Source organism: Nuphar pumila, chromosome 3 (assembly GCF_984573655.1).
Source record: "Nuphar pumila chromosome 3, dmNupPumi1.hap1.1, whole genome shotgun sequence".
Taxonomy (NCBI): Eukaryota; Viridiplantae; Streptophyta; class Magnoliopsida; order Nymphaeales; family Nymphaeaceae; genus Nuphar; species Nuphar pumila.
The window spans coordinates 41,796,542-41,816,416 of NC_143251.1; the positions used below are offsets into that span (position 1 = coordinate 41,796,542).

The 19,875-nt window shown below is 36.5% G+C and overlaps 1 protein-coding gene across 1 annotated transcript; it reads right to left on the reverse strand.

Moving 5' to 3' along the window:
• Positions 1–1,814: 1,814 nt before the first annotated feature.
• LOC149842702 (dihydroorotate dehydrogenase (quinone), mitochondrial-like) lies at positions 1,815–18,623 on the reverse strand. The gene is made up of 11 exons (XM_090001546.1): positions 18,416–18,623; positions 14,802–14,884; positions 7,422–7,745; positions 6,113–6,347; positions 4,894–4,974; positions 4,680–4,787; positions 4,539–4,568; positions 3,060–3,197; positions 2,733–2,770; positions 2,516–2,615; positions 1,815–2,265 (listed from the first exon to the last, which is right to left on the reverse strand). The coding sequence occupies exons 1-11, from the start codon at positions 18,608–18,610 to the stop codon at positions 2,191–2,193; spliced, it is 1,407 nt and encodes a 468-aa protein (XP_089857672.1). The 5' UTR covers positions 18,611–18,623; the 3' UTR covers positions 1,815–2,190.
• Positions 18,624–19,875: the final 1,252 nt, after the last annotated feature.

Here is a 19,875-nt window from a genome sequence, read left to right on the forward strand (position 1 = left end):
TCTCTTGATTTCGTTCAGGTAGAAAGTTATGACTTTCAGAGTGTTTGAGCATATATTCGTGAAGCGATGAATATTCTAAGTATAACTGGTTCGTACAAATCGATTTGATTCGTATTTCGGATTCATATGTTATTTTTACTTGAAAATGCCTCGTGAATTTCTTCAGAAAGATACTGAAAAATTGCAGGTCTTACAAAAATGATGATTTTGTTATGATATTTTAGGAGAAAAAATAAATCTAATAATTAATAAAATGATGATATCTCCTAGTAAAAGAGTATCATTATTAAGGGATGATTAGGAGAATAAGAAACACAACCACTTTATTTTTTTGTTTTAAAGGCAAACTGGGTTTAGGCAGACCCCTACCAGTTATACAACTATACCATTGGGTTTTGAACCTGCAACATCCCAACACAAGGTGCCGTGCACTAGCTGCTCCTACCAGACAACCAGAGCACCCGTTGGTAGGAAACACAACCATTTGTTAATCTGGAATCAGGTTTGCAAGCTGCTGTTGGAAGGTGGCCTAAAAATTAGAAAGCTTGAAGGGGTTAACAGTTTGGCCTAAAACGGGGATCGCAAAACTGAAAACCTCGGTTTTGAGATCCTCTGTTTGTAAAAAGTTTGGATCAAGGCGTGGGCCACTAAACCTCTGTTTTCCTCGAAGATTCGAGGTAATCAAACACACCCTAAGGGACCGTGGGAAAGCCTTAGGGAGAAGGAAGTGGGGGACCCTATAGAGCACACTAACCATTAAATTTCTACTGTCCTACAGCTAAGCAGGTGTGGAAAGCGGCACTGGATCAATTTGGATGGATGCAACTGGGGTAGATGAAAGCAGACCTGAAGAAATCGAGTAAGGTGAAATTCATAGGAAAAGTAGTTCAGTTTAATTGGAGCATCACCTTTCAAACCATAGTGTGGAGAATATGGGTATTGCAAAATACTCTAATTTTTGGAGGAAAGATCATAACCAGCCAGTCCTTAGTAGAGGACGTGTTAAAGGCTACAAGAGAACAAGTAATGAGAATCTTGCACAATTCAGGGCTTCCTATAGCAGTAAGATGGAGAAGGCTGGACTGCTGGGTCCCTCCACAGTTTGGGTGGATCAAAATCAATATCAAGGGGATCTTCAGTGTAAAGTGACATTTTGAGTACTCGATTAAGGATCACCAAGGCCATATAGGTGAGGCAGGGTGTTTCCTTAACGAGGGTCATGTACATATAGTTTGTACATCCTTTATCCTAGCAATAAACTGGTAGGGTTCCACCTAACCGCAGTTTTTTTTTTTATATTTACACGGAGAAACCACCCTTCGGATCAAAGACTTAGCCCCGCTGGCTTTGCCTGTCATACTTACGGTCACTGTCCTGGCAGCTAAAACTCCATGAGCTTAACCCTTGCCCCCAGGAAGTAGCCACACTTTGCGCAAGGGGTGCCTATCAAAAAAATAAAAAATTCAATCTAGATTCAGAACCAAGTTGGGTGGTAGATGGTTCATATATTCCGGATTCACCCACTTGTTTAACAGCAAAATATTCGGTTAGTGGGTCCTGTCCAGATCCAACCCATCACAAAATGAAGTTTGCCATGTCTCTTAAGGATACATTTGATACACTCGAGGAGCATAAAATGCTCATAAAACAGAAAAAGTTGTAGGAAAAAAAAACATGGAGCCCGTGGCTTTTAGCAAACAGGAAATAGGAAAATTTCTTTTCTGCCGAAACTTTATCCAGAGAAGAGTGAAGCAATCAAACGGCCACCAAAAGTACAGCAATACGAGTAAAGGTGAGAACATAGGGCATTCCTCTGTGGAAAAGGATCATTAAAGAGCATCAATCCATGCATTTGTCCATGGACTTGTGAACATAAATGAAGAATACAATATTAATATACACAAATATTCTTTATGATCAACAAAAATGAAGAAACTAAGAAAAAAATTATGATGGCTTTTCTTTTTCGCCGAAAATAAGGGAGAAAATTTTTTCTGTAGTGATCTGTTTCCAATACCAATTTGTAGGATCACCTTTACTCCAAAATTCCTGGAAAGCGTGGAAAGCAACTCGTGTATATAATCACATTGATGATTAGAAAAAACAAAAGAAACTCCAACTGAAGCAGTAATGACCCCATTACTCTTATCCATAAGCTCAAGGCATACAAAATCAGCTTCTACTCAACAGCTATCTGCAATCTGCACCAACAGCTTCACGGACCGACTTGAAGCCATCCCTTTCCAGGCATCTAGATAGCTCAGCCTGTAGACAAAGCAAAAGGAATATGATGATATGGAATCAAACTCATCATCGTTATCGTTTATGCAGTTGCCACTGTTCTCAGTGCTAGACATGAATCAGTTCAGTTTATGCTGTTGCCACTACGCTCAGTGCCAGACAGGTCAGTTCAAGTTGATCTCAAGAATATTGCACGACTAAATAACTTTATTCGTCAAAACCTTCTGATGAATCAACAAAATCATCTCAAATTTCAGCTGATGTAGACTGGTACCTTTATTCGCGGGACCAGAGCAGGTCCCTCATATGCAAATGCTGTATAGACTTGAACAAGAGTTGCTCCTGCCCGAATCTTTCTGTATGCATCCTCACCACTAAAGCAAGTAAAGTATCAATAATAAGTCGTTCAGATTTCAAAAAACAAAAGTCAGTATGAAACAACAGGCATATGTAAATCCAGATTGCAAAAACAATCTGTTCATTACTAATACCTCGTAACACCTCCACAGCCAACAAGAATGATTTTTCCCTGGTGAAAGCAGAAAAAAACATGAAACTGTAAGATGACCCCTAATTGCGGAAACAAAGACAAGCTTTCTATAAGTAGTAGTTAAAACAATAACAAGATATATAGCAGCAGCAGTAGAACAATTATTATGATACAAGTCTAAATCCACGAACATAAACATCAATTTCTGATGTAACCAGTCAACTATATCAGTGACAGCACATACGTTCAATTTCAGACACAAGCAGCCACTTATGGATGACAAGACATTTTTATTCAACCACTGAAGCCAAATTTTATAGATACATACTTGGGTTAGGATGTACATCTCCTTGAGAATATCCGTCGACAAATTCAATAAAGGCTTTCCACTCAATCCACCAGATTCTTTAGCCACAGGGTATTTATTTACAGGTTCTGGTCTTGAAATGGTTGGGTTTGATATGATCTGCAGGCACAAATACTTAGAGAGCATACATTAAAAAAGAGAGAGAACACTGTAGCATTATTAGGCAAAAATTTTTAGAACAAACAAAATTCCAACCTTGATTAGGGTTTTTTTCTCAAACCAGAAATGGTTGTGAAAAGGCTGTTCCACCTTAGATTCAAGAAAGCCCCACAAATTTTCCACAGCAAGCAATTTGCGATGGCTGAACAATCGCTCTCTCTCTCTCTCTCTCTCTCTCTATATATATATATATATATATATAAATATATATATATATATATATGTATATATATATATATAGTAGGTGGTAGCTGACTACTACTTTTGTGGCCTACCGCCAGCCTACCAGCTTTTAAAGGGGATTTTTCATGTTTTCCTTAAATCTGTATGTACAAATGTATTCTACATGCTTGATTTTATAGGAATTCAATCTTGGATCGCCTTCTGACACGTGTGTAGGTTTTTATAAGGTTGAAAAATCGACGGTCTAAGATTTTTATAAAATATTCAAGGCTTAAAATTCATGTTTTTTATCTAAAAAACATGATCCACGGAATGGGGCCTAGGCCAGTAGGCAGGCGGTCTAGGTTCAAATCCCATGGGTGTCACCCCTTGCACAAGCCGAAGCGTGGCGAGTTCCCGGGGGCAAGGGTAGCCCAAGGAGTTTTACGCTGCCATGACAGTGATCATAAGTATGGCAGGCAGAGCCAGCGCAGCTAGGTCGCTAATCCTGGGGGGCTGAAAGTGCTGTTTCCTAGCAAATCGACCATGCCACATCTGTAGGGTCAGATTTGCAAAAAAAAAAAAAAACCAAAAACACTTGTTCGCACACAGTAGGCAGTTACCACTTTTCCTATATATATAGGAATTCAATCTTGGATCGCTTTCTGACACGTGTGTAGGTTTTTATAAGGTTGAAAAATCGACGGTCTAAGATTTTTATAAATATTCAAGGCTTAAAATTCATGTTTTTTATCTAAAAAACATGTTCCACGGAATGGGGCCTAGGCCACTAGGCAGGTGGTCTAGGTTCAAATCCCATGGGTGTCACCCCTTGCACAAGCCGAAGCGTGGCGAGTTCCTGGGGGCAAGGGTAGCCCAAGGAGTTTTACGCTGCCATGACAGTGATCATAAGTATGGCAGGCAGAGCCAGCGCAGCTAGGTCGCTAATCCTGGGGGGCTGAAAGTGCTGTTTCCTAGCAAATCGACCATGCCACATCTGTAGGGTCAGATTTGCCAAAAAAAAAACCAAAACCACTTGTTCGCACACAGTAGGCAGTTACCACTTTTCCTATATATATAGTATGTACGTATGCATATTTATAATGGAAGAGACCATACCAGTCCATCCAACTGCAAATTAAGAGCCACCTGGCAGAAACAGACATAAATCAGTGATATGCATATCATATTGAGTAAACAGTGGAGGTGGACTTAAATTTGTTACTTGATGAAAGTTTTGTAATGTGAAAAGTAACGTACTGCAGCAATATCTTCAATGTCTTGTCTTGATAGATCGGGTGAGATTTTAACAAGCAAAGGAGGGGGACCTTTCTCATCCCACATCATTTCATCACGAGCAGATTGGATCTTGTAAAAGCAAAAGCTGAAAATCAGACTTTAGGTTTTTGACTATCACAAACAATTATTAAGAATTAAATTCATTACTTTCATTCATAAAACTGCAGCTGACAACCTTTCCAATCAGATCTTTAAGTTGTTTCCTTCCCTGAAGCTTACGTAGCCCCAGATTATTTGGAGATGAAACATTTATAACCTGAAAAAATGACACAAAAATGCAGTTAAAAAATACTGCATTAGATTCATATCAGCATGTTATCTCAAGCATACAGAAGAGCACAAAGTACATATAAGCCAGATTATGCTTGTTGAATTAGTTCAGTTCTTCAGAAGACGAACAGCCGCCGCTCTTCCTTCAAAAACTATGTTGAGAATGTAGAACACACCTATATCCATTGGACATTCTATGTGAAATAGTTTACTATTGAAAAGATCAATGTTTCCACTCTGCAGCCATTCCATAACACAGCTCATGAAGATGTCATACTAGTCATCTAAGCATAGTCATACATTAAACTAATAACTATGTAATCTCAGTAACTACAGGAGTAAAAGAAGAACACAGAAATACATACATAACTTAATCAACTTTTATTATTACTCAATTGTCAATGTCCAGTAATTTTGTGGATCTTATTTTAAAAGGAGAAAAAATTAGCTGCACATATTATATTCTTACTAAAATACCTTTATAATCCAAATAATATACCACCATGCTATCCAAATAATGGTTGGGGGTGAAAAAGAAAAAATTTGGTGATGTGTTAATGAAAAAAAAAAACAAAATCCAGTGGAAACTATTACTCACATGCACGTGCATGCACATGTACACACACATACACACCCACACAAGCACACTCCAAAAATGTTGGAATTTTTGGTGATGTATATCCATCACAAACATTTAGGTCGAGCTCCATTTGAGAGCTACCTTACCCAGACCGACCTAAACCTGGTCCAGTTTGTTGTTCAGGCTGAGCCAGCATGGGTCTTATACTCTTATTGGTTTCAGGCAGCCCGGCCTAGACAGGGCAGGTACCTGGAGGCCCATCATTACATCGCCTCATGTCCAACCCCAGTGCTAGATCAGCATTGTTTCTCCAATGTTATAGGGACCAGCTAAAGTAACAACTTAGTGAATTCTTTTTGCTTCCCCCAGCATGCATGTGAGCATTTATTCTTTTAATATAGCAGGCAATGTTGAACTTCAAGATAGAACAACAGGTAGATCACAAAAGCACAAAAGCAACAAAGTTGCTAAAAGAACAGATTGAAAATAATTGGTGTTAGACAATTAGTTTATGTCATATATTTTAGCAAGTAGCTATGAATACCAAATAATCAGCAACATGGCACAAGGTATGAAATCCTTGAAGGTAATCGGCAGATGCATCTTCACTCGTCTTATTCTTGCCAATGTTAACGCCAACAATGCCAAGTCCTGCTTTTCCTCCATGGTCTACATCATCAGATTTCCTTTTAAACTTGATCTTGCCATACTGTCCAGCCAAACGTTCGACAACCGCCACAAGACCCTTGCTATTATAACAATCTCGACTAATGATAGCTCTGCCATAAAGCAAGCATCTAAACTATTATTCACCAGAACAAGGACCATTATCCTATATTAACTAATTTTGCATGAAAGAACTCAACCATCATTTCAGGTAAAATAAGAAAAGCACAAGATCATAAGAAAAACAAGCAGAGAAGCCATCAGGGGAAAGGAATTTGTAGTTCCCATAAGCTGACATACTAAATGAACATGCAGAATGAGAAACTTGCATCTTATGATGCTTTCAGATGCATAGTAAAAAAAGGCTGTACAATGCAAATGATTTATGTGTGTGCCAAAGAATAAAAAGAATTAAAGATAAAGGACTTCCGCTTAAACATTTGCGAAAATGTAATAGACAACACAATACTTTTGCTCTGCTCTTTTTGGAGCTGTCTTAATACAATGGGCCAGAATCAGGTCCTCCACCTATTTTACATGGCTGCAACCCCAGCAGGTTGTATGTACTTTCCCACCACCTGTAGGGCTGGTATCTTTCAAAAGGGGAATGTGTCCCCAATGAACTCACTCTATGTTGGAGCCCCTACAAGATAGGCAGAGGATCTGAGCCTGACTCAAATGCAACTATTTCTGAAGAAACCCATGAATAAGAGGCAGCTAAACAAATGTAGACATGTTCAACCACATTGTGTACCAAAAATATATAGAATGCACCAGCAAGTAGAGTCAGGAGAAATGGATCAATTAAAGACTTTTATTTGGTGCAATCCAATTTCTATGGAAGATAAATTTGGTTAGATTCATGTTGATAGGAAAACATGCTAATAAGAGAGTTTCTGGCACTGATGCCTGACTGCACTTTACTATTGCTTTTGGAAACCTGAAGCACTGAAAATTTCCAAGTGTATTTCTGTTAAAACGTTGAAACACCTAAGAAGATGATATTTCTCGGTCACCCAAATATTCAATGTTTTAAAAGCAATAAACATATCACAGTCCACATGAAATAAAGTTACCAAAGTTAAAAATTTTAGAAACTACAAACCGTGAAAATGGAAGCAATCCAGGATCAGGCAATCAATTTCGAATGGAAGGAAAAAAAGAAAAAAAACAACCTACATGCTTACCTCTGTTGCGGTATTCTGAATATGCAAGGCTTTGGATTACCCTCTTCGGGGATGGGGGTGACAGAGCCAACCTCAACAAAACTGAAGCCAAGTCCCAATAAATTCTCAACAGCCTCTGCATTTTTATCAAAACCTGCAGCAAGACCAATTGGATTCAAAAACTTTTGCCCCCAGACTTCAACCTCCAGTATTGGTGGGTCAGGCCTCTTTTCCCGCGGGATGTATCCACGTGCTGCAGCTGATATTGCCAAACGATGAGCAGCCTCAGGATCTAATAAGGCAAAGAGAGGATTGACAAGCTTTGTTGCATTAAATAGCCAGCCACTGCACAAACAACAAGTACAACGAATCATGCATAAGAAGCAGGACATGAAGAGAAAAGACTACAACAAAGATTTAAAAGATTGACTCTGCCGATAATACCCAAAAATCCGATATTAGTAATAATGCTCTATCATGGGGAAGACTACCATAATGATTTTGATGACTGGACTATTCAAAGTAGGTTTAGATAATTAGAAACATTTGTATGAATGGTGAAATTCAAGATAATCGGTCAAATGTGATGCTTAGGTATTAGGTGAACAAAACAGAAAGGCTGTTAGTACCCTTGTTGATGTGTTTAGTATCAGAATGATACCTACACTTTAATGAGAATTAAGATGGCATGGGGAGAGCAAGCGAGTGATGCCGAGATTGCTGGAGGTGAAAGAAAAGAGAAGGTATGATGTCAGAACTGGTCCTTTAGAGTCAGTAGAAACTCAATACGACAATCGAACACTTCATGGACACGACACAATGGACACGACACAACACTTGTAGTCGAACCAGTTTCACACAGTCAACATCAATGTTGTAAGTATCGTACTGCACTGCATTGTATGATATGCTACAATACATTATGTATCGTTACTATGGGGGATATTGATATGATACACATTCGCATCGCGATATGAGTGTGTATTGTATATGTATCGTACAATACAACCCTATATCATACCATATTGTACGATACAGGTACATCGTCGACGCACTTAAAAAAACGAATTGTAATTTTACAGTTTTAGATTTTAAAGACCTCTTGAGAGTCGACTCCCTCATTTATGTAGAAGTCATTATAGAGGTATCCACACACCATAGGACTCAAGAGAGCGATTTGAGGGTCGATATGTACGTAAGAGAGAGGGCTTTTGCAGTTTGTTCAAGTAAGAGTGCATTTTCAATATTTCTTCACTCAAGGAAGTGGGTTAAGGTAAAAAAAAACATATTTTTTATTTTTATTTTTTTTGAAAAAAATGACATTAAATGATCTGGCATGACATTGGAGCACTCAAGTAATGAGTGAAAACCGATTGAAATCGAGTGCAACTATTGTCATACTGTTTTTTCGAGTGGTATCTCTCGATTGAATCATTATTTACAATGCCAACAATTACTTACTGGTCTGAGAAAAAAAACAAGAAAAAGAGATAAGTGAGGCATAAATAAGGTATGCACAACCTTGAGAGGATGAAAATGAGCTCCCCATTTCTTATCTTACAACCCCTAACATAACATCAAAAGTAAGAACTTTTGTAACAAAAGAGAAAGATGTAGTCGGTGCTAGTAGTAGTAGTGTCGCAGGCACAAAAAGAAGAGGAGGATAAAGAGGAGTGGGAGGTAGTTATTTGAAAGAAGGTAGAGATAGACTCTATTAGGAATTTTTTTCCTCTTAGGACTGCCCCTGGGGTGCAACCCGACATTTGTACTGTTATGACTCCTTAACATTTAGTCGAGCAGGCGAATAACGCGGTTGGGAGATGGTTCTATGATGCCTGCATTCCTTTCAATGTAGTAAATTCTATTAATTTTTTAGGTCATGATAGATGTCATAATCAGTATAGAGTCTGGATATATAATGCCTTTACATCATGCTTTGAGAGAAAAATTTTTAGATACTAATGTGAATAAAGTGAAAGCATAATGTGATGAGATGAGACAGTAATGGAGAGAAACTAGGTATAGCATCATGGCAGATGGGTGGATAGACAGAAAGTCAAGGACCTTAATAAATTTTCTTGTCTACCACCCCAAAGGAACTATGTTTTTGAAGTCAATTGGTTTGTCTGATACGCCCAAGATAACAAATGTATTGCTCAGGGTATTTGATCAGGTTCTAGAAGAGGTTCAATCTCAAAATATTATTCAATTCATTATCGATAATACAACAAATTATAGGACAACGGGTAAATAATTGACAGAAATTTATGGATTATTCTTTTCGACCACATGTGTTGCCCATTGCATAGACCTCATGCTTGAGGACATCGATATCATGGTTGAGATAAAACACACAGTTGAATATTGCCAAGTTATTAAATTTATTTACAATCATGCATGTATTTTGAACTTGATGAGAAAATACACTAGTAGTGTTGAGTTGATTCATAGTGCAGTAATTAGATTTGCTACGAAATTTTTTACAGTCCAAAGTCTAGTAAAAAATAGTACACTAAAAAAAATGTTTTCATCATATTAGTGGAATGCATATCACTATGCACAAAAAAGAAAATCAAGAGAAATTATAGATATTGTATACATAAGTGAATTTTGAAATTCATGCTTGAAGTTGTTGACAATCATTATATCTTTGGTAAAAGTGCTCTGATTGGTTGACAGTGAAGACAAACCAACTATGTGTTATCTCTATGAGGCCATGGATAAAGCAAAAGAGGCCATTAGAGATAATTTGAATAGGAATAAAAAAATATACACCCCTGTATAGAACATTATTGATCATAAATGGATTGGGCATCTTCATCAACCTCTTCATGTTGTAGCATATTATTTAAATCTTGCATTTAGATACTCCCCAACATTTAAAATGAACAGAGAAGTCAACAAGGGACTTTTGGATTACATTTAAAGGTCGAACCCTGATTATGACATTCAAGATCAAATTCATAAGGAAATGAAAATTTATGATAATGCATTGTATGATATGGGAAGGTTTGCAGAAATGCAAAATCGTGTCACGATGTGTTCATGTAACTTATTTTGTCTATTTCAATTTTAATTTTATATTGTTATTTAGTTATGATGTTTTATATGATTGTATTTGTTATTTTCTTATTGATTTTCATTTTCCTGTTTTTTTAGACATGTGTGGACGAGGTTTGAAAGTAATGTTCCAAACTTGAGAGCTTTTGACATTCACATTCTTAGCCAAACGTGTAGTGCAAGTGGATGCAAGAGAAATTGAAGCATCTTTAAGCAAATACATACAAAACAAAGAAATAGATTGGAGCACAAAATGCTCAATGACCTCGTCTGCGTTCGCTACAACTTACGGCTGAGGCAAAGGTATATAAATTTCTAAAGTTTATTTGTCATTTTCATGCGCTTATTTAAAGTTTTTTTATATCATACAAAACCCAACTAATTTTAATTTTTTCATGTCATCTTTTTAGGCAACCAGAAAATTTATCATCAAGGAGGCACAAAGAGCAATTTGATCTCACTAGTTTAGAAAATTTTGATGCATTGAGTGCATGGGTTCAAGAAGAAGCAAACAAACTGAATGAAAAGGATATTCAGGATAAATGTGGAAGGAGCTCAGGACGTAGATGAGGAAGAGCCCATGTACATTAGAGATGATGTGAATGCCGAAGGAGAAGATGATGATGATTGATGGTATATTTTTAAATAACTTGGTTATTGTTTCATGTATTATTTTTAAAAAACTTGATTATGATGTCTTATGCAGCTCATAGACATAATATGTCATTTTATGATTGTATGTTGTGCAATTCAGCATTGTTTCATGTGTTATGATTTTTTTAGAATTTTTGCTATTTTTTTCTAATTGTTCATGATTTTTTTGGATTTTTTGAAAAAAAATTATTAAAAATTTACAAATTTTTACAATACGATGCATATCTTATTTTGGACCCGACCAATACGGGTAACAATATGATACTTACAACCTTGGTCAACATTGTGTCATTAACTTTATCTATTTTCTTTTATGATCTTATTTACTTATTTCATATTCACTTGAATTTTTTTTCTTTTAAAATTTATCATCAATTACATTACATTTCAATTTACTTTCATTATTTGATATTCCTAATTATAGCGATTTAGAATTGTTGTTTTATACACACACACATCCATGTGTGTACAGTTGTATCCCCGTGTCCTAATTATTGAATATTATCAAATCGTAACAAGTGAATCTAAATCATGTCCCACTCCCGCATTTGTATCCATGTGACAGTGGGATCCAAAAAGATTTACTATATCCAACTAAACCTATCAAGCTTATTTGGATATTCATCTCAAACTGTACCTTAGATGCCCTTACAACCATCTGAATATAGTAGGATTGGCAAGAACATCTACATCTTCATAAGGAACTTTAGTGCAGCTTGAGCATCATTTTCCTTAGAATCCTTAGAAAACTTTATAACAGAGCTTATGGCATATTTATGTGACGAAAAAAAATACATATGATGACTTACGCAGTCTCTCATCCAAGAAAATACAATAAATTTTGCTCAGAGACATGGAACAAGTAGAAGACAATATGAACTTTCACAATGATAGTGATGATGATGTAATGATGCATGGTGATAGCTATGTCACATGGGTGCAGGTGCGGCGCAATTTTAAAAATTTTGGACACGGGGACTCGGCTATATATATATATATATATATATATAATTTATTTATTAAAAAAAAAGTGCGTGACTGTGCATACAGCACAGTCCGTGCACAGCACAGTCACCGTGACTGTGCACAGCACAGTCACTGTGCATTGTGCACAGCAGTCTCTTTATATATATAAATATATATATATATATTAAAAAATATAAAAAAGCATTTTTTTTAGTTTTTTCACCCTAAAATAGGCAAATATAGACTCGGTCAACATTGACCGAGTCCAAAACGAGGACGGACTCGGCCTCGATTCGTTGACCGAGTCCGGGCCGTGTCCTAAGCCACACCCGTGTCGGGGCGTGTCGATTCGGGTGCGGCGCCTCCCTAGCCGAGTCCGTGTGACATAGGGTGATAGCAATATAATAAGATAACAATCAAGATAAAGATGTATAGAAGGGATGATAATGATGAAGTACACATTAAAAATGAGAGTGAAAACAGAGTGACAATGATGTAGGAGAATAATACAATGATCATGATGAGGTTGGAAGTGACAAGTGTTTCAGTAAAGTCGCAATATCTTAGAGAATGGATCACAGGTTTGACTCATGAAGATGACCATGATGGTTTTTGCCATTATGTAGACAAAGAAGAAGACCAACTAGTTTATGAAAAGATCATGATCAAGTTGGTTTTGTGTCATTATGTAGATGAAGAAGACAAATATGTAGAGATAGATGTTTGCCATTCACCATATCTTTGTCAAGCTATGTGAATGTTGACTGTATGCCATCTAATAAGTTCCCTAAAACCATGTCCATATGCAATAGGGTTGGCAAAATATAACCCAACAGCGCCTAATAGAAAAAATAGTCATGGACTTCACCATGCAATCCAAGGTAATTCTTCTATGTTAAGCCATGCGCTGATAATATTATAACACTTGTAGATCATCTAGCAGAGGAGACAAAAATTAAAATTTTGATAAAGCTGATGCAGTGTCATAAAAAACGTGCCTTGAGGCGCAAAAGGCGCGCCTCGCCTTGAGGCGTGGCCCCCTGTGCCTCAAGGCGCAAGCCCAAGGCTCAAAAAAAAAGTTTTTTTTTTTACAACAAGACTTATGAGACATAATCAATAAGAGTTTTGTAGGTTAATCTCATATATTTTCCAGTATTTCAGTTATGTAATCAGTTTCTTAGTATATTTTTACTTTTGTTGGTTAATCTCATATATTTTCTAGTTATGTAATCAGTTTTTTAGTTACTTTTATATGTTAATCTCATATTTTTTAGAATAATCTCATATATTTTAACTTTTGTAGGTTAATCTCATATATTTTCCAGTCATTTCAGTTATGTAATCAGTTTCTTACTATATGTTAACTTTTGTTGGTTAATCGCATATATTTTCCAGTTATGTAATCAGTTTTTAGTTACTTTTATATGTTAATCTCATATTTTTTAGAATAATCTCATATATTTTAACTTTTGTAGGTTAATCTCATATATTTTCCAGTCATTTCAGTTATGTAATCAGTTTTTTACTATATGTTAACTTTTGTTGGTTAATCGCATATATTTTCCAGTTATGTAATCAGTTTTTAGTTACTTTTATATGTTAATCTCATATTTTTTAGAATAATCTCATATATTTTAACTTTTGTAGGTTAATCTCATATATTTTCCAGTTATTTCAATTATGTAATCAGTTTCTTAGTATATTTTAACTTTTTTTGGTTAATCTCATATATTTTCCAGTTACGTAATCAGTTTTTTAGTTACTTTTATATGTTAATCTCATATTTTTTAGAATAATCTCATATATTTTAACTTTTGTTGGTTAATCACATATATTTTCCAGTTGTTTTAGTAATGTAATCGGTTTCTTAGTATATTTTATCTTTTGTTGGTTAATCTCATGTGTTTTCCAGTTATGTGATCATTTTTTTAGTCACTTTTATATGTTAATCTCATATTTTTTAGAATAATCTCATATATTTTAACTTTTGTAGGTTAATCTCATATATTTTCCAGTTATGTAATCAGTTTATTAGTATATTTTAACTTTTTTTGGTTAATCCCATATATTTTCCAGTTATGTAATCAATTTTTAGTTACTTTTATATGTTAATCTCATATTTTTTAGTACTTATTTGAGATTTTCTATTTCTTATTGATTGTTATTTAATTAATAAATCAATTCTTTATTTATTTGTATTTTTAGATATTTTTTATAATTTTTTTAAGTTTTCAAAAAAAAAATTTGAGGCTTACGCTTTACGCCTAGCCTTAGTTTTTGGTGGAGCGCCTCACTAAGCCTCAACGCCTTTCACAACACTGAGCTGATGTTATCCCAATGTCCCCCATAGAATGATAAATAAACAGATTGGATTTCATTCATCCATATCTACATGGAGAACATTTGTTATCACAATTTTTATTGTGTAGAAAGCTTTCATAAACAATGCAACCAAGACAGCTAGATTCAAACACAATACCCCCTTGATCATGATAGTGCAACCTAATTATCCAGCTATCTAATTCGACCCCAAGACAGCTAAAATCCTCACACAAGATTTTATGCAGTAAAAGTATCTAGCTTCATAGATAAACAAAAGGTGTAACTATAGAATTGTCAATAAGAATCCAGAATCTTTTATTAAATTCTTTCAAAAACAATTAGAATGCAGAAGTATGATATGAAATGGGTGCCCTGCTCAGCAAAGACTAGCCTATCTACCTGAAGGTTGCTTCATCTGCTGTACTTACATATGCTCCTCCAGCAATCACCACACCTAACATGGTCCCCGTCATTATTCTCCCCTGGTATGAATTTGCCATCAGATCAGACTAAGAAATTCATAAAAATGAAAAAATAATAATAAGAACCCAGTACACAAGACAACCAGGAAAAGAAGACAGAGAACACAAGTAATAGGTGTAACAGATATAGGATATATTTCTTAAAAAAAAGAGTGTAAAAGAATACAACCTCAAACTCCTATCTTGCAGAGAGCAATCTTCTACTAGTCCAACTAGTAGCAACAACAATAATAAAAACAACATAAACAATAATAAGAACAGTGCAAGACAGGACTATGAGATTACAAATATATGTATTTGAGCCAATTTTCTAAATTTCCAAGACCTGTACCCTTTTCTCCACTGTAGAAGTTGTGATAAGAACTCAAGTACAGTGGTTAAGAAGAAGAAGTCAACCATTCAGCATTTATTTCTAATCCCTCGCACCAGAATTCTATCAAAATTGAAGAGCACTTAATGTCATCATGGAGTCTACAAGTTCTAACCAAATAAATTCAGATAAGGTGTAATGGTCCCATGCATATTGTCCTCAATCAGAAAGATATCAAACAATAGAATAGAACAGTACTGCGGTACACTACATCTCTGAGTGTGAGCTAAGGACCTTCTGCTAGAGCATTTACGGGCAACTCCAGATATTGTCTCAAGGACATTATTGAGAAGTAGACAATCAAATAACTTGATGGCTGGAAACTTGAATGCCTCAATATAGTTCTTTTTTAAGACAAAAGAACACTAGTCAAATCGGAAATTCAGCAAGTGCAATAGATGGAGCAGTATCCACCATATTTTTAACCTAGGGATCCTCAGTGGCTGTTGCCCAGCTTAGCCATCAAAGCCGATTACAAAGGCAATGAGAAAAAAAAACAAAGAGCTGTTTTCATGATTGACACATGGTTGCATACGAATAATAGCCAATGATATAAAAAGACCATGCATGCATAATCAGTTGGCCTATTCCCTAGTTCACTAAAAATGTTTCTGAAGATAATAAAATGCATGAATACATTAAATAAAACATTTGTTTATTATACCACATAGGAACATTATGTGAAAGAAGTTCTTTTGCATTTAGGATAAAAGCAGGAACATGATCATAAGGTTCATGAATCAGTGATTTTCTGAGTTCCAACTTCCATGATGATATATAACATCAACGAGTAGATAAATTTACATGACTAAAATCACAAGATTCACAACAGTAACATACACAAATATGAGGAAGCGAAAAAGGAAAAGAAAGAAAGTTTGTGCCAGATGACTAGATAAGGCAAAAAAAATGCTTAATCAGAGGACAATATAAAATGACAACCATGCCCAAGAAAGCAATATAACAATGAAGAACACAGGAAGAAAACAAGTATCATAATTTAGAAAAGTGAGAAACGACCATTGTACCCATCCTAAGACCATGTAAAGAAAAACAGCATACAATGGTCGATCACAAACACTCTTCTAGCTCAACTAGACTAGTGCCTAGCGCCTTGCCTCATCTGGACCAAGATGGTTTCATAAGTTGAATCAGCCTTGAATGGATCGACCAGTTAACCAGGTGCACACCTTTCATTATATATTAAACAGCAACAAGTTGGCTGGCAATAGTAGGTTGGGCCCTTTATATGAAATGTTACTTGCAATGTGGTAGTGAAGGCTAACAAGTAGCCAAGTAGCAAGATTGACATCTAGTGGACAAGGTGGACTTTGCCAAATACACAAGGGAGCAGCTAGCATATTGGCTGAGAAGCACAAAAGGTTGTAAAGTTATTTTTAATAGATGGGAAGTGTTGTATAGAGATCCGCTCTTAAAATGGATCTTAGTCAAGATGGGTAAGGGTGATAAGGCTTGATTTCATCTACATTACTGGCAAAAGAGCAACCATTAGCAAGTAAGTTCCTCATTTAATGATGTGCTAAGAATAAGATGCTAGTATGTGTATTGTTCTCAACCTCATAGCTGCTAAATTTATGGCATGGAGCATAAGTTAGGAAGTAAAAAAGTTATATAAACCAGAAGAGATAAAACTGATTTTCATGATCTACAGCTGCTCTCTTGGTCATGGAAAACAACAGTATGAACAATCACTGAAATGCACGGTGGAGGTTTTGGCCCTTTCCTAAGATCCATGGGCTTCATCTTTGGAATGTAGGAAAGATATAGCACGGTATGGTCAGACTCTCACCTCAAAAGATATAGCATTATCATATTGAAGTGGATTTCTGCCAATCTGGAGACCCCTATGAGATCGAAATATAGTTTCATTCCCCCAATCTCAACTTACATTTAAAATAGCTTATCTGAGTTTATATACTTATTTGATCTGGTTTGAAGAAACCATACTAGATACTATTTTTCACCTAAGAAACCATACTAGATACTATTTTTCACCTAATCAGATACGTCTAGACAGATACCAAACCTAATATCAGAAAGGACCACATGGAACAAATCATTCCCTAATAATTGTATGTATGAACACTGTGTGGTGCAATCAGAGAAATGCACCATTTTCTTTGCAGACAATCAAGCTTGTATTTTATTCATGGACTTGTAAAAAGAACTCGAGTTTGATTCTTCTAGCTCAACATCAGAAGAACTCCGAAAAAGTTTTCCAGAGATTTCACTTAACTAGATCTCTGTGGTCCAGAATGGCAGTTATCTCACGTATATGCATCTATTCGTCCCATAATATGGTACCCGCTCGGTCTTTCAGCCTCTAAGACTTGATAAAAAACCTTGTTCGAGTGCCTGCTTCTCAACCAAATTCCATTGGAGGACCTAAAACATTCAATCGTTCTAACCACACTGCCATTTGCCAATTTTTTCCTTCCAGAGGTAGAAATTGTCAAATAACTGCTTATTGATGCATGATTCCATATTTGACACCAACAATAGAATGCTATCCAACAATACAACCGGAGGACACAATATCAACTGGCCGCTAGATAGGTGGTCAAGGTTTGATTCTAATGGGTGTCACCCCTCTGCGCAAGCCAACGCCTAGCATAGGCCTGGGGGGGGGGGGGGGGGGGGGGGGGGGGGCTAGTCTAGGGCTTTTTGCTGACGACACGACGACCCTAGGTATGACAGGCTGAGCCAGCGCAGCCAGGTCTTTGTGCCGGGTGTGGTTTCTTCGGGTTATAAATCAAAAATAACAAAAAACATAAAAATGAGTAGCTCAAAGAAACCAACCAAGCCAATAACTATGGAAACATGACTAGCACATCGAAGGACCGATTACAGCCCAAAACATGAGTCATAAACCAAAATCAAACACAGACACCGCAAAATCAAATCCCCTAATACAAAAAACTGCAGTATCGATCGAGCAGAGATGTAAATATCAACACAAAATGAACACGTCAAATCCTACTCGACTCAATTGGTTTGGTGATCCGACCAAAACGAACCATCAAAAACTCCAAAGGGTAATCAGCTAAAATGCGGAACGAAGACATGAAACAAAACCCTAGCAAAAATCGCCCAGACGAGAGAGAGAGAGAGAGAGAGAGAGAGAGAGAGAGAGACCTCACCATGGTGACGCGAGTGCGCTTGTCCGCGGAACGACGAGGAGGAGAAGGAGGAGGGACGGCGGAGAAACGTCGGCTGCTCTGGTGGCGGCCGGTGGCGCGAGCTAGGGTTGCTCCGCCTCCTCCTGCTCCTCTTCTGAAGAGGGCGGGCGTGGGTGAAGACGCTAACCCTAGGAGCCTGCTGCATTGTCGCGCCATCTCTCTCTCTCTCTCTCTCTCTCTCTCTCTCTCTCTCTCTATCTCTCTATAGACTGGTTACTGAGAGAGAGTGGGAAACAGAGAATGAGAAGGAGACGTTTCAAGGGCGCCAAGATGATGATCTATAAAAGAAAAAAAAAAGCAATTGTCTGTTTCCTCAACTTGGAAGCGGGAAACGCGATTCCCTGGAATCCAAAGCTGTTCCCTTTTGGTTTAGGTCGATTCACTTGGAGTCCGTTTTTTTCCCCCATGAAACACGGGGAAACAATCATCCATATACCTAGTCGCATTGGCTAAGCCTACTATACGAAAAAAATGGGGCTCGACCCGGTTGGTTCGGGGACCCGAGGCAGGGATGAAGGTTAAAATCAAAACCCGTGCAAGAATGAAAGCCGAGATGGAAGGTAGGATTTTGAGAAGGGGAGAGAGGGTGGAGACCTTGTCCCCCGCCCCTGTCCACTGTCATCCCTATTTTAAACAGCTTAAATGATGCTGAAATAACGGAATAGCTCTTAGAATACCACCTATTTTGAAAAATATCTTGCTTTTATCTGGATATTAATGTGATATAACCAATATTTGCAATTAATTTTACGTGTTATTTGAATTGGCATTTGTGTTTATACAAATTTTTTTTATATTGTAAGTTTTTATGTGTCAACATATTCTTAGGTTTTCTGAGAAAAACCACAATTTTCAAAATATTGCCAAATTTTCCTTCGCAGAGATTCCCTCATGACAATATCTATGACATTGTGACTCAGGTATGCTTTGGAAAATAACAAATGTTTTTTATTTTGCTTTTGGAAAATAACAAATGTTTAAGACTTGCTGCTGCCACGTAGCATATGTTAGAAGTTTTTTTAATACTGATACCCTTTCCAATTCGTTAGATGTGAAATATTCTTCACATTGTTCAGCCGGTTGCATGGGATGACAGAAACCTGAAAATTGAAATTTTAGTTCATTTTTTTCTGTTTTTTATTAGAATTTTTTCTGTCATTTTGTCACAATGCAAGTCAGAAAGGAATTGTGGAAATTTTTCTATTCATTCCAAACAAGGCAATGTTTGAAAACAAAGTTTTTTCTAATTTGCCTTGATTCTAGCAAGGAAAATTTCTCGATCTCTGAAAATTTTTTAGTTTTGGCGGCAGCCCTCGTCACCCAAATCAAATCACTAACATTTTTCCAACCTGGCTTTCTCCTATCACACAAACAAAAGAAAAAATTTCATATGGAAACTTCTCATAGTAAAAAAAAAAAAA